Source organism: Salmo salar, chromosome ssa27 (assembly GCF_905237065.1).
Source record: "Salmo salar chromosome ssa27, Ssal_v3.1, whole genome shotgun sequence".
Lineage (NCBI taxonomy): Eukaryota > Metazoa > Chordata > Actinopteri > Salmoniformes > Salmonidae > Salmo > Salmo salar.
In genome coordinates, this window is record NC_059468.1 from 24,440,822 (window position 1) to 24,467,193 (window position 26,372).

Below are 26,372 nucleotides of genomic sequence, written 5' to 3' on the forward strand. Positions count from 1 at the left end.
AAAATAAGTTGCCAATCTAATGTTTATATTTTGTACATTTCTGAAATCCTCAAGATGTTTCCTAAATCACACAAAATGGAATTATCATTGGGGTACAATTAGGACTGTCCCAGTTTATCTAACCTGCTGTCCTAGTTTATCAAATGCAAACTGAAAATATGGTTTTGGTTCAGCGTACACAAACGGGTGTGTCATGCAGTCTGTAAATATGATAAACATTTGTCATTCTTGTGTGATTAGGAAACATCTTGAGGATTTCAGAAATGTATCATGTGTTGGGCTAATATGTTGGATAGATGTCGAAACATGTTACAGAAGAGGGAAATGCAAAAAGTGTCCCATGTATTCCCAGTTCCCCCTATTATGCGTGCTCCGGCATGCGCAATAATTGTCGGGAGACAGGTGAGTACATTCTGGAGAGAGACTCGCCTATATCTTCGCTACACACCCCTCCCCTTCCTCGTCTCAACATTTCACATTTTTATTAAAAAAATGATATTTCAGATCCTTATCACCAACAGCTACAACTCAATGAGCTAGGTCTATTGTCACGCACGCGGCCCACATTTACGGCCTTTCCAACTCGGCATAGGCTCGCCCGCTGGTGATTTGAAACAATACACAGCAATTTTGTTAAAGAAGCTAATGAGCCTCTGGCTAAGTCATGCTCTCTGGTGAAGTATTTTATTTATTTATGTATAGATGAGTAATTATATCATTTTGGCAAATGTATAAAAATTTACTTTAGGGGAAGTTTAGCGGTAGCTGATTTTCAGAGTTTGAATAGCAAAAATGATTAGTCTTATGTCTGTCAGGTATCAGGACTATAAAGCCAATGCAACTGCATGTTTTACAAATGGTAATAAATGCATGGATGTGCATTCATAAAAGTGCATTGCGGGCCAACACTGAAGGCCAGGGTTCCCCAACTGACGGCCCGGGGGCCGAATTAGACCCGCGGGTGATTTTATTTGGCCCCCCAAGTTTTCTGAGCATTTTTTATTTTGGAAAACTGTTCCAAAGTATAACACATAAGAGAGAGATATGTCATAAACACATGTCAGCAAGGTTTGAAATGATTGTGTCTAATAAAATATATCTGTTTGGGCTTCTTGCGGTCAATTTACAGTTTACAAATGATTAGTAATTATGTTCTGGCCCCCTGACCATCCACTCCAGAAAATAAATCAGGCCACGGCTGAATCTAGTTGATGAACCCTTCTGTAGGCTATAGTCTAGGCTACTATTCTACTTTGCAGGGATACGAGGATGGTTGGAATTTTTTGGTGTCTTGCCTTGCGCAGCATACTGGCCAGGACCGGGCCTGTGTGTGTATGCTTGCGTGTCAGTATGTGTGCTTGTATGAGAGTTTGAGGGTGTGTGTGTGTGACAGTATTATGATACTGACCGTTCTCATCCACCGCTAGAACACTGGCTCCTTTCCCCAGCAGCTCCTGAACTACGACGGTCAGACCATTCCTCGCTGCTACATGGAGGGGCCTGAGAGAGGCCGCGAGAGAGAGAGGAGAAAGAGGGAGAGAGAGACAAACACACACACCTGCAGAGTGAAGTCATACTAGCCTAATAACATGCTCACTAATAACACTATGTTGGGTTGTGGTGTGTTCCATTTCTGAAAATCATTTGGGGTACGTACGTCTGTAGAGAAGTGTTGGTGCAGTTGATAAAGTTTCTGTCTGATATCTTCTCTAGTATCAACAACGCACTGGTCTCATGGCCCTGATGGTGAGAGAGAGATGGAGGAGAGAGGGATAGAGAGAGGGTAAAACATTTAACAAACAGTAATTTGATTAACAATATATGGTGCATGTGTGAGTATTACCTTGCTACAGGCCAGGTGAAGAGCTGTGTTCTTGTTAGTATCCTGTAGTGTGAGGTCTGCCTTAGCACTCCTCACCAACACCTCTATATGAGAGAGACACCAGAAGAGGTAAGGCGTGAGGGATAGGTAGAGGGGAGGAGAAGGGTAGAGAGTGTGTACTGACCCACAGCGTTGGTCTGTCCGTTGTGAGCTGCCATCATCAGCGGCGTGGTCTGTGTGTGTGTGTCGGAGGTGTTCGCCTGAGCTCCGTGACTCAACAACAACGACACACACTCCACGTGGTCCGAGAATGCTGCCGCATGGAGGGGAGACCTACAAAAGGGTGACAATATTCACTGTTACATACACTACCTCACGTTCTGCGAGTCTGTAGGGGTGGACCTCCCAACACCTCCCCAAAAAACTCAGTCGGGTCTCAACTTAGAAGGGCTCGTGCGCATGGGCTCTGACATCCTGGGGGCCCACATTGATTTTATTTACTCTCACTAAGATATCATATTAACATGGTCATGGCAAAATTCATGGCAACATTTGGAAAATTGCAGGAAATTTGCTTTAAACTGCAAAAATGTCTCAACCCTATGGCAAAATGTGTAGAGTTTCATGAAATTAACTATAAAACTGCTAAATGTTCTCTGCCCCATTGCAAAATTTGTAGAATTGCATGAAATTGGAAAAACACAAAAAAAAAAGGGGGGGGGGGCTAACATGTTTTGCCCGTTAGGTACGACATTTCGCTTAGGGCCCCCAAAAGACTAGTGTGTGTGTTTAATAGTGTGTAATAAAACACTACTGGACAGTTTATTAGGTACACCATCCCATTCACAAAAATGGATCGCTCCTACAGACCGTGAGTCACATGGCCTTGGCTTGCTATATAAAGCAGGCAGACAGGCATCCAGTTACTGTTTGATTGAATGTTAGAATTGGGCAAAACAAGTGACTGAAGCGACTTTGAGCGTGGTATGATCGTCGGTGCCAGGCGCACCAGATGCACTACCTCAGCAACAGCTGCGCTCCTAGGCTTTTCATGCACGACAGTGTTTATCGTTTACCGAGAATGGTGCAACCAAAAACATCCAGTCAGCGGCAATCCTGTGGGTGAAAACAGCTCGTTGATGAGAGAGGTCGAAGGAGAATGGCAAGAATTGTGCAAGCTAACAGGAGGGCCACAAACTGACAAATAACAGTGCAGTACAACAGTGGTGTGCAGAACGGCATCTCAGAACAAACTATTTGTCGGTCCTTGTCACAGATGGGCTATTGCAGCAGACGACCACACCGGGTTCCACTCCTATCAGCTAAAAACAACAAGAAACAACTTCAGTTGGCACACAATCACCAACACTGGACAATTAAGGACTGGAAAAACATCGCCTGGTCCGACAAATCCCGGGCCCTGTTGCGTCACGCTGATGGCAGAGTCAGGATTTGTCCATGGCCCCATCCTGCCTAATACAGGCTGGTGGTGGTGGTGTAATGGTGTTGGTGGTGTAATGGTGTGGGGAATAGTTTCCCGGCACACGTTAGGTCCCTTGATACCAACTGAGCAATGAACGTTTCCGACAACTTGTAGAATCCATGCCCCGAAGAAGTCAGACTGTTCTGGAGGCAAAGGTGGGTCCGAGCCAGTACTAGATGGGTGTACCTAATAAACGGTCCAGTGAGTGTATATATGCGTGTAATAATGTGTCTCACCTGCCCTTGGTGTCTGTAGTGTTGACTATAGCAGAACCCAGAGAGTTGATCAACATCTCAGCAACTCCCTCGTTGTCATTCATACTGAAACAAGCAGAGAGGAAACACTTTCTTTCTCCTTTAGGTGCTAGATCAGCTTTAATATTACAGATAGATTGAGGCTTCTATCAATGTCATTGCCTGGATGATTTCCAATCACACTTTTACACTCATTTAATATTTTATTTACCCGATGTAACACAAATGACACCTTTTTAGTGATCATATATTTATTTAGGTGGTCATACACATACTAGGACCTGTGAATCTCAGCACACGAGTGACTGACTGGGTTCGAACCCTCAAGACTGTGTTAGCACCCTGAGCTTAAGCCTAGACATTAGTTGTGAGAGTTGAGGCTTACACAGCACAGTGCAGAGGGCTGAAGTTGTTTCCCTGTGTCTTCTTGAACACGTCCTGTTCCAACAACAACTCTACACACCCATCATAACCTGGAGCGACAGAGAAACAGTCAAGAGCAAATCACCGTATTGTCTATATATCATTCTAGTTGATCATTCATTCAGATCAGTTAACCAACATTAATCTGATGATTCTCTAACGCTGTGTGTTTACCATTGTAGCAGGCCCAGTGCAGAGGTGTGTATCCGTGGTTGTCGGTAAGAAGTGTGTGTGTGTGCAAAGCATTAGTAGCCTGTAGTAGTGCTCCCAGCACCCCGGTGTGTCCGCAAGCTGCTGCCAGGTGTAGCGGAGAGCGCCCTGCCCGGTCACATACACACACACTCGCCCCGCGCTGCAACAACGCCTCCACACACTCTTCATGACCCGACACCGCCTGGAGAAACAAAACAGATCATTAAAAGTGTGTGTGTGTGTAGTGTGTACGGTGTACAGTGCATTCGGAAGGTATTCCGTTTTTCACTTTGTCATTATGGGGTATTGTGTGAAGATTGATATGGGGGAAAAACGATTTAATCCATTTTAGAATAAGGCTGTAACGTAACTAAATATGGAAAAAGTGAAGGGGTCTGAATACTTTCCAAATGCACTGTATGTGTATATGGTGTGTGTGTGTGTGTGTGTTTCTGCGTTTGTTCTTGTGTGTATGTGAATATATAGTGTGTGTGTGTTTGACTGTATAGGGACTAGGGAGTTTGTGTGTCTCACCCCGCGGTGTAGTGCAGTCCTGCCCCAGAGGTCTTTAGCCTCTACATCAGCTCCTCTACTCAGTAGAGAATACACACTCTCTGTGTGTCCGCTCAGTACCGCCAGCATCAGAGGGGTCCTACACACAATCAATATATTTACCAATCACTCAATCAATCCATCATTGATTAATCAGGCAAATCTAAAAGTTAGCTAGCTCACACAGTCAATACATTAGTCTCTCACACACACTTACTGTCCGTTGGCATCTTGTACGTCTACAGAGTTGTGTGTGTCTGTGTTGTTGATGAGGAGACGGAGACAGTCAGAGTGGCCGTTCATCGCTGCAGGAGACACACACTCAGGGTTAGGGAAAAAGATGGGTATGCAATGTGTGTGCGTGTAGTCATTGCGCGCCTGCTGGCGCTGTGGCGCGCCTGCTGGCGCTGTGGCGCGCCTGCTGGCGCTGTGGCGCGCCTGCTGGCTCTCATATACATATAATACCTGCAGCATGTAAGGCTGTCCTCTTCAGTGTGTAATCCTTGGTGTGTGTGTGAGCTCCATGGTGCAGTAACAGTGACACACACTCCTGGTGGCCCCTGGAGCAGGCTAGGGAGAGCGGGGTCCAGCCCTCAGGGGTCCGAATGTCCACCTCCAACAGACCGGCAGCCAACACCTCCAACACGCCACAGTGACCATGGTACGCCTGGAGAACACACACCAATCAATACAAATCTATATGTTTATCACAGTGCTTCCCAAACTCCCTTGCATTGTGCCCCATGTAAAGCATTTAGGTTTTTCTAGTAACCTACAGACTAACTGGCAGCAGAGTGTGTGTGACTCACCGCGAGGTGAAGGGGGCTGATGAGGGCGTGGTTATCAGAGTCACTCAGGATGTCTGTTCCTGATGTCTCCATCAGCTGAGAGACAGAATGCCTTCGTTATTATTCTCTAAAAAGCTAGAACATTAGAACAAGCAGCAGGGTACTCCTCTCCCGTGTCATCAGACCACTAATGTAGTCCAGCTACTTACCACGTCTAGAGGAGTCTCCCTGGATATCTGAAAAACAACAAGACACCATGTCAAACCCAGTCACTACTTGTAGTGGGAAGTAGGTAATGGTGTCCAGGTAGGTCATGTACGAGCAGGATGTACTAACCAGTTCAAGGCAAAGTGTGTGTCCGTATGCCGATGCATAGTGGACTGGGTTGTAGCCCTGTCGGTCTCTGATCCCTGGGTTGGCATCGCTCCTCAACAGATACTCTACACACCTGACACACACACACACACACACACACACACACACACACACACACACACACACACACACACACACACACACACACACACACACACACACACACACACACACACACACACACACACACACACACACACACACACACAGAGGGTCAGACAGGACAGACAGGACAGGCAAGACAGACAGACAGGACAAACAACTACTAACTTTCCCTCTGTGCCAGCAGCAGCATAGTGTAGAGGAGAACAGCCCCTCTCATCCAGCTCGTTGACTCCAGCACCAGACCCCACGAGGGCAAACACACACTGAGATTTACTGTTACAACAGGCATAGTGAAGAGGAGTCCTGGAGAGAAGAGAGTTACTGTCACAACAGGCATGGAGTCCATTTGCTTCCTTTTAAGAAATGTTTTGCAACAGAATCGACATAATGAATACACCCCTGGAGAGAAGAGGAAGAACAATACTTCATCTTCTTTGCATAGAATGGAAAAGTGTCTTTATGCAGGCATGTACGCACACAAACACATAGGCTGAATGTAAAGCTGACTTTTCCACTGACCTTCCAAACCTGTCCTTTCTGTTGAAATCTGCTCCTGTATTCAACAACAGATTCAAACACTCCAGGTTCCTGATGGAGAGAGGGAGACCGAGAGAGAAATGGAAATTGTACAGTAGAACATTGGATAGAACAGCTAACTGCAGAAAGGACTTAAAAATCCAAGAGCAAAGGACAGAGAGAGACTAAAAAAGGGAGGGTTTAAAGAGTTCTTGTTTCACCCTCCTGCAGCTGCAGCATGAAGACATGTCCTTCCAAAGTGGTCAGGAGTGTCTATGTGGAAGTCTGAGGAGAGCAGTTTCCTGCAGCAGTCAGAGAAGCCACTGAGAGCTGCCAGATGGAGGGGGAACATGCCATGGACGCCACGCCTGTAACAAACATCACGTCAGCGGTGCTTAGCCAGGTGTGTGTCACAATGATAGTCTCCACTCCGTCTAGTAAGTGAGTGTAGACTTAGCGGTGTTGTCGCCATGTGTGATAAGTCTGTCTGTGTGTATACATACAGTATATATACAGTACCAGTCAAAAGTTTGGACACACCTACTCATTCAAGGGTTTTTCTTTATTTTTACTATTTTCTACATAGTAGAATAATAGTGAAGACATCAAAACTATGAAATAACATATGGAATCAAGTAGTAACCAAAAAAGTGTTAAACAAATCAAAATGTGTATATTTGAGATTCTTCAAAGTAGCCACCCTTTGCCTTGATGACAACTTTGTCACCTGGAATGCATTTAAATGAACATATGTGCCTTGTTAAAAGTTCATTTGTGGAATTTCTTTCCTTCTTCATGCATTTGAGCCAATCAGTTGTGTTGTGGTGGTATACAGAAGACAGCCCTATTTGGTAAAAGACCAAGTCCATATTATGGCAAGAACAGCCCAAATAAGCAAAAGAGAAATGACAGTCCATCATTACTTTAAGACATGAAGGTCAGTCAATAAGGAACATTTCAAGAACTTTTAAAGTTTATCCAAGTGCAGTCGCAAAAACCATCAGGCACTATGATTTAACTGGCTTTCATGGGGACCGCCTCAGGAAAGGAAGACCCAGAGTTAACTGTAAGTTCATTCGAGTTACCAGCCTCAGAACGTGTAGCCCAAATAAATGCTTCACAGAGTTCAATTATCAGACACATCTCAACATGTTCAGAGGAGACTGCGTGAATCAGGCCTTCATGGTTGAATTGCTGCAAAGAAACCACTACTAAAGGATACCAATACTAAGAAGAGACTTGCTTGGGCCAAGAAACACGAGCAATGGACATTAGACCGGTGGAAACTGGTCCTTTGGTTTGATGAGCCCAAATTTGAGATTTTTGGTTCCAACTGCCGTGTCTTTGTGAGACGCAGAGTAGGTGAAAGGATGATCTCCGCATGTGTGGTTCCCACCATGAAGCATGGAGGTGGTGGTGTGATGGTGCTTTGCTGGTGATACTGTCTGTGATTTATTTAGCATGTTTAGCACAGCATTCTGCAGCGATATGCCATCCCATCTGGTTTGCACTTAGTGGAACAATCATTTGTTTTTCAACAGGACAATGACCCAACACACCTCGGCAGCTGTGTAAGGGCTATTTGACCAAGAAGGAGAGTGATGGAGTGCTGCATCAGATGACCTGGCTTCCACTGTCACCCAATTGAGATGGTTTGGGATGAGTTGGACCGCAGAGTGAAGGAAAAGCAGCCACCATGTGCTCAGTATATGTGGGAACTCCTTCAAGACTGTTGGAAAAGCATTCCAGGTGTAGCTGGTTGAGAGGCAAAGGGTGGCTACTTTGAAGAATCCAAATACAAAATATATTTTGATTTGTTAAATAGTTTTTTGGTTACTACATGATTCCATGTGTGTCATTTCATAGCTTTGATGTCTTCACTATTATGCTACAATGTAGAAAATAGTAAAAATAAAGAAAAACCCAGGAATGAGTAGATTTGTCCAAACTTGAACTACCGTTCAAAATTTTGGGGTCACTTAGAAATGTCCATGTTTTTGAAAGAAAATACAAAAAATTGTATTTTAAAATAACATGAAATTGATCAGAAATACAGTGTAGACATTGTTAATGTTGTAATTGACTATTGTATCTGGAAACGGCTGATTTTTAATGGAATATCTACAGGGCCCATTATCAGCAAACATCACTCCTGTGTTTCAATGGAAAGCTGTGTTAGCTAATCCAAGTTTATCATTTTAAAAAGGCTAATTGATCATTAGAAAACCCTTTTGCAATTATGTTAGCACAGCTGAAAACTGTTGTTCTGATTAAAGCAATAAAACTGGCCTTCTTTAGACTACTTGAGTATCTGGAGCATCAGCATTTATGGGTTCAATTACAGGCTCAAAATGGCCAAAAACAAAGACATTTCTTCTGAAACTTGTCAGTCTATTCTTGTTCTGAGAAATGAAGGCTATTCCGTGCGAGAAATTGCCAAGAAACTGAAGATCTCGTACAACGCTGTGTACTACTCCCTTCACAGAACAGCGCAAACTGGCTCTAACCAAAATAGAAAGAGGAGTGGGAGGCAAGTTCAGCCGTTTCCAGCTACAATAGTAATTTACAGTATTAATGTCTAGACTGTATTTATGATCAATTTTATGTTATTTTAAATATACTTTTTTTTGTGCTTTTCTTTCAAAAACAAGGACATTTCTAAGTGACCCCAAACTTTTGTATGGTAGTGTGTATCCATCCATCTATCGATATACAGTGCATTCGGAAAGTATTCAGACCCCTTACCTTTTTACATTACAGCGTTATTCTAAAATTGATTTTTAAAAGAAATCTCAAACTACACACATAAGGACAAAGCAAAAACAGGTTTATATAAATGTTTGCAAATGTATTAAAAGTAAAAAACAGAAATACCTTATTTCCGTAAGAATTCAGACCCTTTGCTGTGAGACTCAAAATTGAGCTCAGGTGCATCCTGTTTCCATTGGTCATCCTTGAGATGTTTCTACAACTTGATTGGAGTCCACCTGTGGTAAATTCAGTTGATTGGACATGATTTGGAAAGGCATACACCTGTCTATATAAGGTCCCACAGTTGACAGTGCATTTCAGAGCAAAATCCAAGCCACGAGGTAGATGGAATTGTCCGTAGAGCTCCGAGACAGGATTGTGTCGAGGCACAGATCTAAAGAAAGGTACCAAAACATTTCTGAAGGTCCCCAAGAACAGTGGCCTCCATCATTCTTAAATATAAGAAGTTTGGAACCACTAACACTCTTCCTAGAGCTGGACTGAGCAGTCGGGGGAGAAGGGCCTTGGTCAGGGAGGTGACCAAGAACCCGATGGTCACTCCGATAGAGCTCCAGAGTCCCTCTGTGAAGACGGGAGAACCTTCCAGAAGGACAACCATCTCTGCAGCACTCCACCAATCTAGCCTTTATGGTAGAGTGGCCAGACGGAAGCCACTCCTCAGTAAAAAAGGTACATCACAGCCCTCTTGGAGTTTGCCAAAAGGCACCTAAAAGACTCGAAGACCACGAGAAACAAGATTATCTGGTCTGATGAAACCAAAATTGAACTCTTTGGCCTGAATGCCAAGCGTCTAGAGGAAACCTGGCACCATCCCTACAGTGAAGCATGGTGGCAGCATCATGCTGTGGGATGTTTTTCAGCAGAAGGGACTGGGAGACTAGTCAGGATCAAGGGAAAGATGAATGGAGCAAAGTACTGAGTGATCCTTCATGAAAACCTGCTCCAGAGCCCTCAGACTGGGGCGAAGGTTCACCTTTCAACAGGACAACGACCCTATGCACACAGCCAAGACAACGCAGGAGTGGCTTCAGGCCAAGTCTCCAATGTCCTTGAGTGGCCCAGCCAGAGCCCGGACTTGAACTCGATCTAACATATCTGGAGAGACCTGAAAATAGCTGTGCAGCAACGCTCCCCATCCAACCTGACAGAGCTTGAGAGTATCTGTAGAGAAGAATGGGAGAAACTCCCAAATACATGTGTGCCAAGCTTGTAGCGTCATACCCACGAAGACTCGAGGCTGTAATCTCTGCCAAAGGTGTTTCAAAAAAGTATTGAGTAAAGGTTCTGAATACTTATGTAAATGTGATATCATTTTTTATTTTATTTGCTGAAATGTCTAAAAACCTGTTTTTGCTTTGTCATTGTGGGTTATTGTGTGTAGATTGATGAGGGAAAAAAACTTTAATCCATTTTAGAATTAAGGCTGTACCGTAACAAAATGTGGAAAAGGTCAAGGGGTCTGAACACTTTCTGAATGCACTGTATATACACTTAACAGAAAAATAAACACAGAATGCAACAATTTTAATGAGTTACAGTTCATAGAAGCAAATCAGTCAATTGAAATAAAATGTATTAGGCCCTAATCTATGGAATTCACATGACTGGGCAGGGGTGCAGCCATGCGTGGGCCTGGGAGGGCATAGGCTCACCCACTGGAGAGCCAGGCCCAGCCAATCAGAATTTGTTTTTCCTCCCCAAAAAAGGTCTGTATTACAGACAGAAATACTCCTCAGTTTCATCAGTTGTCCGAGTGGCTGGTCTCAAGACAATATCGCAGGTGAAGAAGCCGGATGTGGAGTTCCTGGGCTGGCGTGGTTACACTTGGTCTGCGGTTGTGAGGCCGGTTGGATATACTGCCAGATTCTCTAAAACGGCGTTGAAGGCGGCTTATGGTAGAGAAATTCCCATTAAATTCTCTGGCAACAGTTCTGGTGGTTAATCCTGTAGTCAGCATGCCAATTGTACGCTCCTTCTAAACCTGAGACATCTGTGGCATTGTGTTGTGTGACAAAACGTAACATTTTAAAGTGCAGTTGTGTATTGATCAGGCTGTTAAAACCCTTCCTACAATTGAGGAGTAGAAAAACATTGCCTGTTCCGATGAATCCCGTTTCCTGATGAATCATGCTGACAGGCAGAGTGAGAATTTGGCTTAAGCAGCATGAGTCCATGGACCCATTTGGCCTGGTGTCAACGGTACAGGCTGGTGGTGGTGGTGGTGTAATGGTGTGGGGAATAGTTTCCTGGCACACGTTAGGTCCCTTGATACCAACTGAGCAATGTTTGAACACCACAGTGCATCTGAACATTGTTGCTGACCAGGTTCATCTTTTCATGGCTACAGGGCGGTCCGACACAATAATAGATGGGTGAACCTAATAAACTGACCACTGAGTGTTTATATATGTGTGTGTGTGTGTGTGTCTTACTTGGCGGTGTTGGCTCCGTGTGTGAGCAGAGTGTTGATCAGTAACTGGTGTCCGTAGCGAGCAGCGATGTGAAGAGGAGAGTTCCCATTCTTATCCTCACAGTCCACCTCCGCACCTACACACACACACGCACACGCACACACACGCACAGACAGACAAAGAGCAAATAGTAGGATGTTTGAAATATTAATAGACCAATAGAAGTGAGTGTGTGTGTGTGGTGTTTTGGGGCGGGCCTCACCGTTTTGAATGACAGCCTGAGAACGAGAGAACCTTCCATGGACCGCTGCCATGTGGAGAGGGGTCTTTCCATCCTTACTCTGGAGGGGGGAAAGAGAGAAAGAAAGCAAGACATTTCATTCTGTTTGTCAAAAGAATTAACTATTAGCTGTGATGTCCCCTGTGTTATAAACCTTCCTATTCAGATCAGGACTGGGTGATGTTCCCTGTGTTATAAACCTTCCTATTCAGATCAGGACTGGGTGATGTCCCCTGTGTTATAAACCTTCCTATTCAGATCAGGACTGGGTGATGTTCCCTGTGTTATAAACCTTCCTATTCAGATCAGGACTGGGTGATGTCCCCTGTGTTATAAACCTTCCTATTCAGATCAGGACTGGGTGATGTCCCCTGTGTTATAAACCTTCCTATTCAGATCAGGACTGGGTGATGTTCCCTGTGCTATAAACCTTCCTATTCAGATCAGGACTGGGTGATGTCCCCTGTGTTATAAACCTTCCTATTCAGATCAGGACTGGGTGATGTTCCCTGTGTTATAAACCTTCCTATTCAGATCAGCACTGGGTGATGTCCCCTGTGTTATAAACCTTCCTATTCAGATCAGGACTGGGTGATGTCCCCTGTGTTATAAACCTTCCTATTCAGATCAGGACTGGGTGATGTTCCCTGTGTTATAAACCTTCCTATTCACACCCCACACCATATGTCCCACTACTACCCTGTGTGCCTAGGAGCAGTGTGTGTGTGTGTGTACCCTGATGTTGACGTTAGCTCCGTTCCCAAGCAGTAGTTCCAGACACAGCGCCCCCTGGCGGGAACAGGCTGAGAAGTGCAGCGCAGACAGACCCCTCTCATTCACCTGTTAGAGAGAGAGATAAAGTTACAATATACACACCAACACACGTACACACACGTACACACACACACACACACACACACACACACTTGTACCTGGTTGATGGAGGCTCCAGCCTCTATGAGTTCGTTGACCACCACATCCTGGCCATTATAACTGGCCATATGGAGAGCAGAGTTACCATAAATATTACCCTGGTTTATCTAGAGAGATGCAGGGAGAGAGCGGGAGGGAGCGGGGAGAGAGAGGGAGCAAGCGCGGGGGGAGAGGGCGGGGGGATAGGGAGCGAGGGCGGGGAGAGAGGGAGCGAGGGCGGGGAGAGAGGGAGCGAGGGCGGGAGAGCGAGGCGGGGAGAGAGGGAGCGAGGGCGGGGAGAGAGGGAGCGAGGGCGGGGAGGCGAGGGCGGGGAGAGAGGGCGGGGGAGAGAGGCGGGGAGAGAGGGCGGGGAGAGAGGGCGGGGAGAGAGGGAGCGAGGGCGGGGAGAGAGAGAGCGAGGGCGGGGAGAGAGGAGCGAGGCGGGGGAGAGAGAGCGAGGCGGGGAGAGAGGGAGCGAGGGCGGGGAGAGAGGGAGCGAGGGCGGGGAGAGAGGGAGCGAGGGCGGGGAGAGAGGAGCGAGGGCGGGGGAGAGGCGGGGAGAGAGGGCGGGAGAGAGAGGCGGGTGGAGAGGGCGGGGGAGAGGGAGCGAGGCGGGGAGAGAGGCGGGTGGAGAGGGCGGGGAGAGGGCGGGGGAGAGGGAGCGAGGCGGGGGAGAGGGAGCGAGGGCGGGGAGAGGAGCGGGAAGGGCGGGGGAGAGGGAGCGAGGCGGGGGAGAGGGAGCGAGGCGGGGAGAGCGAGAGCGAGGCGGGGGAGAGGGAGCGAGGCGGGGGAGAGCGAGAGAGGGAGCGAGGGCGGGGAGAGCGAGAGAGGGAGCGAGGGGCGGGGAGAGCGAGAGAGGGAGCGAGGGCGGGGGGAGAGCGAGAGAGGGAGCGAGGGCGGGGGGAGAGCGAGAGAGGGAGCGAGGGCGGGGGGAGAGCGAGAGAGGGAGCGAGGGCGGGGGGAGAGCGAGAGCGGGAGAGAGGGCGGGGGGAGAGCGAGAGCGGGAGAGAGGGAGAGGGCGGGGGAGAGAGCGAGAGCGGGGAGAGAGAGAAGCAGTTAGTTTGTGTATCTCAATAAACAAATGTACACCCAGCCCCAGCAGGTATTGGATGATGTGTGTGTACCTGTACACCCAGCCCCAGCAGGTATTGGATGATGTGTGTGTACCTGTACACCCAGCCCCAGCAGGTATTGGATGATGTGTGTGTACCTGTACACCCAGCAGGTATTGGATGATGTGTGTGTACCTGTACACCCAGCCCCAGCAGGTATTGGATGATGTGTGTGTACCTGTACACCCAGCCCCAGCAGGTATTGGATGATGTGTGTGTACCTGTACACCCAGCCCCAGCAGGTATTGAATGATGTGTGTGTACCTGTACACCCAGCCCCAGCAGGTATTGAATGATGTGTGTGTACCTGTACACCCAGCCCCAGCAGGTATTGAATGATGTGTGTGTACCTGTACACCCAGCCCCAGCAGGTATTGAATGATGTGTGTTTACCTGTACACCCAGCCCCAGCAGGTATTGGATGATGTGTGTGTACCTGTACACCCAGCCCCAGCAGGTATTGGATGATGTGTGTGTACCTGTACACCCAGCAGGTATTGGATGATGTGTGTGTACCTGTACACCCAGCCCCAGCAGGTATTGGACAGTGGTAGTCATCCCACTAGAGGCAGCAGCATGTAGAGGAGTATAAGAGTTCTTATCTTTACAGTCTATCTCTGCTCCACTCGACACCAACAACCTCACCACCTCCATATGACCTGGAGGGAGATGTAGAGAGAGAGGAAGAGAACATTTTGTTAGCATACCATTTCATACCATTTTGTTAGCATACCATTTCATAACATTTGTTAGCATACCATTTCATAACATTTGTTAGCATACCATTTCATACCATTTTGTTAGCATACCATTTCATAACATTTGTTAGCATACTATTTCATAACATTTGTTAGCATACCATTTCATAACATTTGTTAGCATACCATTTCATAACATTTGTTAGCATACCATTTCATACCATTTTGTTTCTAGAAAAAAATCTAATCATCAAATCAAAATGTATTGATACAAGCGTTTTAACATTATAATCCCTGTGTAGTCTATATCTCTTACCCATGTAGGCAGCCCAGTGGATGGCTCGCCTGTCTTTCTTATCAAAGGCGTCGATGTTAGCTCCTCTGGAGAGAAGCAGCTTCACCATCTGAGACACACACACACACACACACGTGAAGTCATACTAGCCTCATGAAACGGAAACAAATTTGTCTGTGAATGTGTGTGTGTTACCTCCAGGTGTCTGCTGAAGGCAGCATGGTGCAGGGCTGTGTGAATGTGTGTGTGTTACCTCCAGGTGTCCGCTGAAGGCAGCATGGTGCAGGGCTGTGTGAATGTGTGTGTGTTACCTCCAGGTGTCCGCTGAAGGCAGCATGGTGCAGGGCTGTGTGAATGTGTGTGTGTTACCTCCAGGTGTCCGCTGAAGGCAGCATGGTGCAGGGCTGTGTGAATGTGTGCGTGTTACCTCCAGGTGTCCGCTGAAGGCAGCATGGTGCAGGGCTGTGTGAATGTGTGTGTGTTACCTCCAGGTGTCCGCTGAAGGCAGCATGGTGCAGGGCTGTGTGAATGTGTGTGTGTTACCTCCAGGTGTCCGCTGAAGGCAGCATGGTGCAGGGCTGTGTGAATGTGTGTGTGTTACCTCCAGGTGTCCGCTGAAGGCAGCATGGTGCAGGGCTGTGTGAATGTGTGTGTGTTACCTCCAGGTGTCCGCTGAAGGCAGCATGGTGCAGGGCTGTGTGAATGTGTGTGTGTTACCTCCAGGTGTCCGCTGAAGGCAGCATGGTGCAGGGCTGTGTGAATGTGTGTGTGTTACCTCCAGGTGTCCGCTGAAGGCAGCATGGTGCAGGGCTGTGTGAATGTGTGTGTGTTACCTCCAGGTGTCCGCTGAAGGCAGCATGGTGCAGGGCTGTGTGAATGTGTGTGTGTTACCTCCAGGTGTCCGCTGAAGGCAGCATGGTGCAGGGCTGTGTGAATGTGTGTGTGTTACCTCCAGGTGTCCGCTGAAGGCAGCATGGTGCAGGGCTGTGTGAATGTGTGTGTGTTACCTCCAGGTGTCCGCTGAAGGCAGCATGGTGCAGGGCTGTGTGAATGTGTGTGTGTTACCTCCAGGTGTCCGCTGAAGGCAGCATGGTGCAGGGCTGTGTGAATGTGTGTGTGTTACCTCCAGGTGTCCGCTGAAGGCAGCATGGTGCAGGGCTGTGTGAATGTGTGTGTGTTACCTCCAGGTGTCCGCTGAAGGCAGCATGGTGCAGGGCTGTGTGAATGTGTGTGTGTTACCTCCAGGTGTCCGCTGAAGGCAGCATGGTGCAGGGCTGTGTGAATGTGTGTGTGTTACCTCCAGGTGTCCGCTGAAGGCAGCATGGTGCAGGGCTGTGTGAATGTGTGTGTGTTACCTCCGGGTGTCCGCTGAAGGCAGCATGGTGCAGGGCTGTGTGAATGTGTGTGCGTTACCTCCGGGTGTCCGCTGAAGGCAGCATGGTGCAGGGCTGTGTGAATGTGTGTGCGTTACCTCCAGGTGTCCGCTGAAGGCAGCATGGTGCAGGGCTGTGTGAATGTGTGTGCGTTACCTCCAGGTGTCCGCTGAAGGCAGCATGGTGCAGGGCTGTGTGAATGTGTGTGCGTTACCTCCAGGTGTCCGCTGAAGGCAGCATGGTGCAGGGCTGTGTGAATGTGTGTGTGTTACCTCCAGGTGTCCGCTGAAGGCAGCATGGTGCAGGGCTGTGTGAATGTGTGTGTGTTACCTCCAGGTGTCCGCTGAAGGCAGCATGGTGCAGGGCTGTGTGAATGTGTGTGTGTTACCTCCAGGTGTCCGCTGAAGGCAGCATGGTGCAGGGCTGTGTGAATGTGTGTGTGTTACCGCCAGGTGTCCGCTGAAGGCAGCATGGTGCAGGGCTGTGTGAATGTGTGTGTGTTACCTCCAGGTGTCCGCTGAAGGCAGCATGGTGCAGGGCTGTGTGAATGTGTGTGTGTTACCTCCAGGTGTCCGCTGAAGGCAGCATGGTGCAGGGCTGTGTGAATGTGTGTGTGTTACCTCCAGGTGTCCGCTGAAGGCAGCATGGTGCAGGGCTGTGTGAATGTGTGTGTGTTACCTCCAGGTGTCCGCTGAAGGCAGCATGGTGCAGGGCTGTGTGAATGTGTGTGTGTTACCTCCAGGTGTCCGCTGAAGGCAGCATGGTGCAGGGCTGTGTGAATGTGTGTGTGTTACCTCCAGGTGTCCGCTGAAGGCAGCATGGTGCAGGGCGGTACGTCCACCCCGGTCCGACACATTGACGTTGCTAAGCAATGGGACGAGTGCCTCGGCAACGCGGATAGCCTTGTTGTTGGCAGCAACATGGAGAGGAGTCTGCCAGTTCTTATCCCGCGCGTTCACATCAGCACTGTGTTTTATCAACATACACACTGCATCCTGCGTACACACACACACACACAAAGAAAGAGAGTTGACATAATCACTGTTTCAACAAGACTGATGCAGTATGATCTAGAGAAAGAGCATTGATGAAGGTGTGTGTGTGGTGTGAGTGACAGTCTGTTACCTCGCTGCAGGAGGCAACAGCTCGGTGAAGAGGAGTTAACCACTTATTGTCTTTAGCATTTACTCTGGCTCCTAAAAAAACACAGGGAGAGAAAAGGTTAACTTTCCTCGGACAGAGAGTGGGTGGGGACCCACGAGCTACTAGGGGAAACCCCCATGATCCTTTGAGAGGCCCATACGTGTAAGGGGTTAAAATAGACCATCGCATCACCTGATACTGTTCCATCACAACACACAGGGAAACAACCTCCACATGTCTCTCCCTATCATTTCCTCTCCATCAATGGCTGATGTCAACATTGGCTGCTGTGACCAAATTCTCATACTAAGTCTTCCAATTGAATAGGCATCTTAGTTTTTTCAGGTATAACAGGCAGACGGGTACAACAAACAGGCAGACGGGTACAACAAACAGGCAGACGGGTACAACAAACAGGCAGACGGGTACAGGTATAACAGGCAGACGGGTACAATATAACAGGCAGACAGGTACAACAAACAGGTAGACGGGTACAGGTATAACAGGTCCAGTACAACAGGCAGACAGGTACAACAAACAGGCAGACAGGTACAACAAACAGGCACAACATAACAGGCAGACGGGTACAACATAACAGGCAGACGGGTACAACAAACAGGCAGACGGGTACAACAAACAGGCAGACGGGTACAACATAACAGGCAGACGGGTACAACATAACAGGCAGACGGGTACAACATAACAGGCAGACAGGTACAACATAACAGGCAGACAGGTACAACATAACAGGCAGACAGGTACAACATAACAGGCAGACAGGTACAACATAACAGGCAGACAGGTACAACATAACAGGCAGACAGGTACAACATAACAGGCAGACAGGTACAACATAACAGGCAGACAGGTACAACAAACAGGCAGACAGGTACAACATAACAGGCAGACAGGTACAACATAAACAAGCCAAATTTAGCCCTCGTACAACAGCTGATATTCTCAAAGCTGACAGAACCCAGCCAAACCCCAAACAGCAAGCAAACATGTAACAGGCATGACAGGAAACATAACAAAACATAACAGGCAGACAGGTACAACAAACAGGCACAACAAACAGGTACAACAAACAGGTACAACAAACAGGCAGACAGGTACAACAAACAGGCAGACAGGTACAACAAACAGGCAGACAGGTACAGGTATAACAGGCAGACAGGTACAGGTATAACAGGCAGACAGGTACAGGTATAGTATAACAGGCAGACAGGTACAGTATAACAGGCAGACAGGTACAACAAGCAAACAGGTACAGTATAACAGGTACAGTACAACAGGCAGACCGGCACAGTATAACAGGCAGACCGGCACAGTATAACAGGCAGACAGGCACAGTATAACAGGCAGACAGGCACAGTATAACAGGCAGACAGGCACAGTATAACAGGCAGACCGACACAGTATAACAGGCAGACAGACACAGTATAACAGGCAGACCGACACAGTATAACAGGCAGACCGACACAGCATAACAGGCAGACCGGTACAGTATAACAGGCAGACCGGTACAGTATAACAGGCAGACCGGTACAGTATAACAGGCAGACAGGTGAGATGTGTACCTGAGAGGATGAGGAGTTCGATGATGTCAGTGTCTCCTAGGTAGGCTGCAGCGTGGAGCGGGGTCCTTTTCTCACTGTCCTGGTAGAGACCAGAGCAGAAACAAATGTCACACACACACCTTTTATGTTAATTTTAGGAGGGAGGTACATCTAATTTCAAACTAGCTTCAATGTTCATAATAAACTTGAACACACACACACACCTTCTCACTATGCTGCCAGTAGACAAGAGGGAGCACAACTATGTCCCACACAACAGCGCAGCCAGCCAAGTGTGACAGGGTAGCTTCCTGGATCACAACCAAGTGGATGACTTGACTTCCCCTCTCTCCCTGTCCCCCTCTCTCCCTGTCCCCCTCCCTCCTCATTTCCAGGAGTCTGGTAGACACTGCAGGGCAGCTGGGAGGAGGGTCAACTACTACTGTACTTGGCAGGGATCTCACTAGAAGCCAGACTAATGACAGCATCACTCCTCCACTCCTCTTACCCAACATCTTTGGGCAGCTTTCCCGGACAGAGATTAAGCCTAGTCCTGGACAAAAAAAATCTAGCTCAATGGAGAGTCTCCATTGACATTTCTTTGTTATCCAGAACAAGGTTTAATTGGTATACGGGAAACCGCCAAAAGATGTCACAATCAACTGTTTAAGAGAGCATCTTCATTTTCACCTGCAATTAACTCAGGAAAGGTTGACAACAGTGTGTTAGATTGTTGTGGCCAATCATTGGTCAGTGTGTGTAGTTTTGACCAGGGTTCTGTCAGACCACCAGGGAGCCAGGGAACAAGGTAATAAAGGCAGGATGACAGGATGATGGAGGGATTTCTCTCCTCCCACTGCTCTCCCTGGGGGGTGGCCTATCGACCAGTGGTCCTGTGTGTGTGTGTGTGTGTCTCGCTGGTGTGAGAGTGACCGATGAGTGAGTACAAGAGTACCTCTGTCGCTGTCCCTCTTCATTTCTGTAATGAGGATGTTTTACCGTCTGTCTCACCATACAAAGCAGGTCCTCTGTAGAACTAACTAACCACGCTAGTCAATCTGGATGGACGGAACAATCAATTCCAGCTCTTTCTCTCCCTCCCTCCCTTCCATGCCCTCCCCCTCTTCCTCTGCATTTCTCCATTACTTGCCTGCCGCCCTCTTCTCTTTCTCTGCATCTCTATCCCTTGCCCATTCCTCTCTCTAACCCCCCCAGTCTAACTCCCTCCCTCTCTCTTTCTCTACTTCCCTCCATCTCTTGTTCTCTCCATGCAGCAGAGGGCAATCAGGGGAGTACCGTAGGTCGTAAACAAAGTCACATGACGGAGAGGGAGGCCTGTAATAGGTCAGACTGAAAACTGCTGACTCAAACAATATAGAGACAGGGGGAGTAGATAGAGAGGGGTTGGGAGAGAGGGAGAGAAAGAGGGCGCGGGGGTGAGAGGGAGGGATGACGGGGGAGTGAGAGGGAAAGAGAGTGGGCTGAACAGAAAGGGAGTTGAAAAGAAGAAAGGTAAGGGCAGGTTAGTTCCTGATTGATTGGCTGAAAGACTCTGGCCTCTCAACATTGATTTAGTAAGACACCGAGAGTACAGACACATTGGCTATTCCTCAATTGTCTAAAAACTCTGTCCTCTCTTCCTGTCCTTCAATGCACTGGTCTGAAAGAACTGACCAGGAAAGCCAGCCTAATAATGAGAACTGACCAGGAAAGCCAGCCTAATGATGAGAACTGACCAGGAAAGCCAGCCTAATGATGAGAACTGACCAGGAAAGCCAGCCTAATGATGAGAACTGACCAGGAAAGCCAGCCTAATGATGAGAACTGACCAGGAAAGCCAGCCTAATAATGAGAACTGACCAGGAAAGCCAGCCTAATGATGAGAACTGACCAGGAAAGCCAGCCTAATGATGAGAACTGACCAGGAAAGCCAGCCTAATAATGAGAACTGACCAGGAAAGCCAGCCTAATGATGAGAACTGACCAGGAAAGCCAGCCTAATGATGAGAACTGACCAGGAAAGCCAGCCTAATAATGAGAACTGACCAGGAAAGCCAGCCTAATGATGAGAACTGACCAGGAAAGCCAGCCTAATAATGAGAACTGACCAGGAAAGCCAGCCTAATGATGAGAACTGACCAGGAAAGCCAGCCTAATAATGAGAACTGACCAGGAAAGCCAGCCTAATAATGAGAACTGACCAGGAAAGCCAGCCTAATGATGAGCTTCCACCTGTCAAGTCTTTGACAATCATTGCAGATGAAGGGTGAAGAGGAGATGAGGAGTGGATGGATTTGCACGCAATTCAGAGCAAGAGATACTTATGGACTGACTGACTCCTGTCTGTGTGTGTGTACAGTAATGTTACCTGTACGTTGACATCCTCCTTCTTGAATATGAGGGAGCGGACTTCATTAGGGTCCACACTGAAGATGGCTTTCAGCAGAGAGGGCTGTATGGGAGGACAGAGAGAACTCAGTCACTGTGTGTCTGTGAAAAAATATATGTATTTATTTTGGATTATTTAGTATTATAGCTACTATTATTATTGTTGTCGCTGTCATAATATTTAGGTGCATCACTTCACCTTGGCAACATTGACTATCATTCATGTCATTAAAGCAGATTGAATTTGAGTGAGTGAGAGAGAGACACAACAAGAGCAAACAATGGAAAGAATAGATAGCGAGAAAAACAGAGAGAGAGATGGAAAGGTGTTAGATAATTTTCCTCTGAATGACTTGGCTAGATGACTAACAAGACAGAACCTGTTAACATCCTGCTTGCTAACGTTACTACAGTTTGGTTACATGCTGACGATTACGACAGGGCTTTCTCATCTAAAAGGACCCATGAGCACCAACATCTGAAGGTCATAGGAGCAAAAAGCTAAGAGTCTATATTTGAGATATTAATTCATATAAAAAATGTTCAACCATTTCCCACAGTTATAAGCATAGGCTTTGATTTCTGGTCAAACAGTTGTATTAGACAGCATCTACCAGAATAAGTATTAAAAAGGCATAAAAAAAAAGACCCCTGGCAATGAATAACAACAATTATATTTACACTAAACAAAAATATAAACGCAACATGTAAAGTGTTGGTCCCATTTTTAATGAGCTGAAATAAAAGATTTCAGAAATGTTCCACACAAAAGGCTTTTTCTCTCAAATGATATGCACAAATTTGTTTACATACATATGAGCATTTCTCCTGTGCCAAGATAATCCATCAAGACACTGATTAAACAGCATGATCATTACACCTTGTGCGGGGGACAATAAAAGGCCACTCTAAAATCTGTTTGGTCACACAACACAATGCCACAGAGCGTGCAATCGGCATGCTGACTGCAGGAATGTCCACCAGAGCTGTTGCCAGAGAATTTAATGTTAATTTCTCTACCATAAGCCGCTTCCGTCGTTTTAGAGAATTTGGCAGTATGTCCAACCGGCCTCACAACCGCAGACCACGTGTATGGCATCACGTGGGCGAGCAGTTTGCTGATGTCAACGTTGTGAACAGAGTGCACAAACAAGTGCATTTTATCAATGGCAATTTGAATGCACAGAGATACTGTGACGAGATCCTGAGGCTCATTGTTGTGCCATTCAGCCACTGAAATCACCTGTTTTAGCATGATAAAGCACAGCTAAATGTTGCAAGGACCTGTACACAATTCCTGGATGCTGAAAATGTCAAGGTTTTTCCATGGCCTGCATACTCACCCATTGAGCATTTTTGGGATACAGCGTGTTCCAATTCCCAGCAACTTCACACAACCACTGAAGAGGAGTGGGACAACATTCCACAGGCCACAATCGACTGCCTGATCAACTCTATGTGAAGGAGATGTCGCGCTGTATGAGGCAAATGCTGGTCACACCAGATACTGACAGATTTTCTGATCCACACCCCTACCGTTTTTTTAAGGCATCTGACCAACCGATGCATATCTGTATTCCCAGTCATATAAATCCATAGATTAGGGCCTAATGAATTTCAATTGACTGATTTCCTTATATGAACTGTAACTCAGTAAAATCTTTGAAATTGTTGCATGTTGCGTTTATATTTTTGTTCAGTATAGTTTTGGAAAATTATTATCCTTCTGTTTAAGAAACATTGCCTTGCCCCTTTCTGTTACCAGTAACCCACATACACCACATGGCCAAAAGTACGTGGACACGCATTCAAATGAGTGGATTCGGCTATTCCAGCCACACCTGTTGCTGACAGGGTATAAAATCGAGAACACCGCCATGCAATCTCCATAGACAAACATTGGCAGTAGAATGGCCCGTAATGAAGAGCTCAGTGATTTTCAACGTGGCAATGTCATAGGATGCCACCTTTCCAACAAGTCAACTGTAAGTGTTGTTATTGTGAAGTGGAAACATCTAGGAGCAACAACGGCTTAACCGCGAAGTGGGAGGCAACGCAAGCTCACAGAACAGGACCACCGAGTGCTAATGCGCGTAAAAATCGTCTGCAACACTCACTACCAGGTTCCAAAATGCCTCTGGAAGCAACGTCAGCACAACAACTGTTTCGTTGAAATGGGTTTCCATGGCTGAGCAGCCTCACTCAAGCCTGAGATCACCATGCACAATGCCGAGCATCGGATAGTGGTGTAAAGATCACCGCCATTTGACTCTGGAGCAGTGGAAACAGGTTCTCTGGAGTGATGAATCACGATTCACCATCTGGCAGTCAGACGGACTAATCTGGGTTTGGCGAATGCCAGGAGAACGCTACCTGCCTGAATGCATAGTGCCAACAGTAAAGTTTGGTGGAGGAGGAACAATGGTCTGGGGCTGTTTTTCATGGTTCGGGCTAGGCCCCTTAGTTCCAGTGAAGGGAAATCTTAACGATACAGCATACAATGACATTCTAGACGATTCTGTGTTTCCAACTTTGTGGCAACAGTTTTGGGAAAGCCCTTTCCTGTTTCAGCATGACAATGCCCCTGTGCACAAAGTGAGGTCCACACAGAAATTGTTTGTCGAGATCTGTGTAGAGGAACTTGGCTGGTATGCACAGAGCCCTGACTTCAACCCCATCGAACACCTTTGGGATTAATTGGAACGCAAGATCAGTGCCCAAACTCACTAATGCTTGTGGCTGAATGGAAGCAAGTCCCTGCAGCAATGTCAGAAAAGTGGAGGCTGTTACAGCAGCAAAGGAGGACTAACTCCATATTACTGCCCATGATTTTGGAATGAGATGTTCGACATCCACATAGTTTGTTATTGTACAGTGCATTCTGAAAGTATTCAGACCCCTTGACTTTTTCCACATTGTTACGTTACAACCTTATTCTAAAATGGATTAAATAGTTTTTTCCCCTCAACAATCCACACACAATACCCCATAATGATAAAGCAAACAGGTTTTTATATTTTTTTTGCAAAAATAAAAAACGTAATATATTTACCTAAGTATTCAGACCATTTACTCAGTGCTTTGTTGAAGCACCTTTGGCAGTGATTACAGCCTTGAGTTCTATGGGTATGATGCTACAAGCTTGGCACACCAGTACTTGGGGAGTTAATTCCATTCTTCTCTGCAGAGCCTCTCAAACTCTGTCAGGTTGGATGGGGAGCGTCGCTGCACAGCTATTTTCAGGTCTCTCCAGAGATGTTCGATCGAGTTCAAGTCTGGGCTCTGGCTGGGCCACTCAAGGACATTTGGAGACTTGTCCTGAAGCCACTCATGAGTTGTCTTGGTTGGGTGCTTAGGGTCGTTGTCCTGTTGGAAGGTGAACCGTCGCCCCAGTCTGAGGTCCTGAGGGCTCTGGAGCAGGTTTTCATCAAGGATCTCTCTGTATTTGCTCCGTTCATCTTTCCCTCGATCCTGACTAGTCTCCCAGTCGCTTCCGCTGAAAAACATCCCCACAGCATGTTGCTGCCACCACAGTTCACCGTAGGGATGGTGCCAGGTTTCGAGCAGATGTGACTCTTGGTATTCAGGCCAAAGAGTTCATCAGACCAGATAATCTTGTTTCTCATGGACAGAGTCCTTTAGTTTCCTTTTGGCAAACTCCAAGCGGGTTGTCATGTGCCTTTTACTGAGGAGTGGCTTCCGTTTGGCCACTCTACCATAAAAAAACCAAGATTGGTGGAGTGCTGCAGATGTCCTTCTGGAAGGTTCGCCCATCTCCACAGAGAAACTCTAGAGCTCTGTCAGAGTGACCATTGGGTTCTTGGTCCACTCCAGACCAAGGCCATTCTCCCCTGATTGCTCAGTTTGGCTGGGCGGCCAGCTCTAGGAAAGGTCTTGGTGGTTCCAAACTTCTTCCATTTAAGAATGATGGAGGCCACTGTATTCTTGGGGACCTTCAATGCTGCAGACATTTTTTGGTACCCTTCCCCAGATCTGTGCTTCGAAACAATCCTGTCTCGGAGCTCTACGGACAATTCCTTCCACCTCATGGCTTGTTTATTTCTCTGAAATGCAGTCAATGGTGGGACCTTATATAGAAAGGTGCGTTCCTTCCCAAATCATGTCCAATCAATTGAATTTACCACAGGTGGACTCAAATCAAGTTGTAGAAACATCGCAAGGACGATCAATGGAAACAGGATGCACCTAAGCTCAATTTCGAGTCTCATTGCAAAGGTTCTGAATACTTACAGTTTAAGTCGGAAGTTTACATACAGCTTAGCTAAATACATTTAAACTCAGTTTTTCACAATTCCTGACATTTAATCCTAGTAAAAATTCCCTGTCTTAGGTCAGTTAGGATCACCACTTTATTTTAAGAATGTGAAATGTCAGAATAATAGCAGAGAGAATGATTTATATTAGCTTTTTTTTTCTTTCATCACATTCCCTGTGGGTCAGAAGTTTTAATACACTCAATTAGTATTTGGTAGTAGAGGTCGACCGATTAATTGGAATGGCCGATTAATTAGGGCCGATTTAAAGTTTTCATTTAAAAAAAAAAAACGATATCGGTAAATCGGCATTTTTGGACACTGATCATGGCCGATTACATTGCACTCCACGAGGAGACTGCGTGGCAGGCTGACTACCTGTTATGCGAGTGCAGCAAGGAGCCAAGGTAAGGTGCTAGCTAGCATTAAACATATCTTACATATCTTACATGGCATATATTGCACTTTTATACTTTCTTCAACACTTTGTTTTTGCATTATTTAAACCAAATTGAACATGTTTCATTATTTATTTGAGACTAAATTGATTTTATTGATGTATTATATTAATAAGTTAAAATATGTGTTCATTGTTCATTCAGTATTGTCATTATTACAAATATATATATATACACTGCTCAAAAA

General features: G+C 46.7%; 1 protein-coding gene across 4 annotated transcripts in view; it reads right to left on the reverse strand.

Moving 5' to 3' along the window:
* LOC106588741 (serine/threonine-protein phosphatase 6 regulatory ankyrin repeat subunit A) overlaps positions 1–26,372 on the reverse strand; it is a 55,660-nt gene that overhangs the window by 4,706 nt on the left and 24,582 nt on the right. For 2 of the 4 annotated variants that reach the window (XM_045709295.1, XM_045709294.1), the window contains exons 2-27: positions 21,434–21,517; positions 19,087–19,165; positions 17,489–17,559; positions 17,158–17,358; positions 15,012–15,099; positions 14,514–14,656; positions 12,906–13,013; positions 12,709–12,813; positions 11,956–12,034; positions 11,715–11,829; positions 6,732–6,878; positions 6,514–6,582; positions 6,160–6,297; positions 5,851–5,962; positions 5,724–5,750; positions 5,536–5,610; positions 5,192–5,393; positions 4,944–5,031; positions 4,709–4,826; positions 4,157–4,376; positions 3,945–4,032; positions 3,542–3,625; positions 2,007–2,155; positions 1,844–1,926; positions 1,658–1,740; positions 1,409–1,500 (exon numbers count right to left, since the gene is read on the reverse strand). In XM_045709295.1, coding sequence (XP_045565251.1) covers positions 1,409–1,500; positions 1,658–1,740; positions 1,844–1,926; positions 2,007–2,155; positions 3,542–3,625; positions 3,945–4,032; positions 4,157–4,376; positions 4,709–4,826; positions 4,944–5,031; positions 5,192–5,393; positions 5,536–5,610; positions 5,724–5,750; positions 5,851–5,962; positions 6,160–6,297; positions 6,514–6,582; positions 6,732–6,878; positions 11,715–11,829; positions 11,956–12,034; positions 12,709–12,813; positions 12,906–13,013; positions 14,514–14,656; positions 15,012–15,099; positions 17,158–17,358; positions 17,489–17,559; positions 19,087–19,165; positions 21,434–21,517 — 2,848 coding nt within the window. Of the gene's footprint in view, positions 1–1,408; positions 1,501–1,657; positions 1,741–1,843; positions 1,927–2,006; positions 2,156–3,541; positions 3,626–3,944; positions 4,033–4,156; positions 4,377–4,708; positions 4,827–4,943; positions 5,032–5,191; positions 5,394–5,535; positions 5,611–5,723; positions 5,751–5,850; positions 5,963–6,159; positions 6,298–6,513; positions 6,583–6,731; positions 6,879–11,714; positions 11,830–11,955; positions 12,035–12,708; positions 12,814–12,905; positions 13,014–14,513; positions 14,657–15,011; positions 15,100–15,475; positions 15,482–16,461; positions 16,993–17,157; positions 17,359–17,488; positions 17,560–19,086; positions 19,166–21,433; positions 21,518–26,372 lie in introns of those variants that run through there. The other 2 variants (XM_045709296.1, XM_045709297.1) reach the window with 2 other exon arrangements.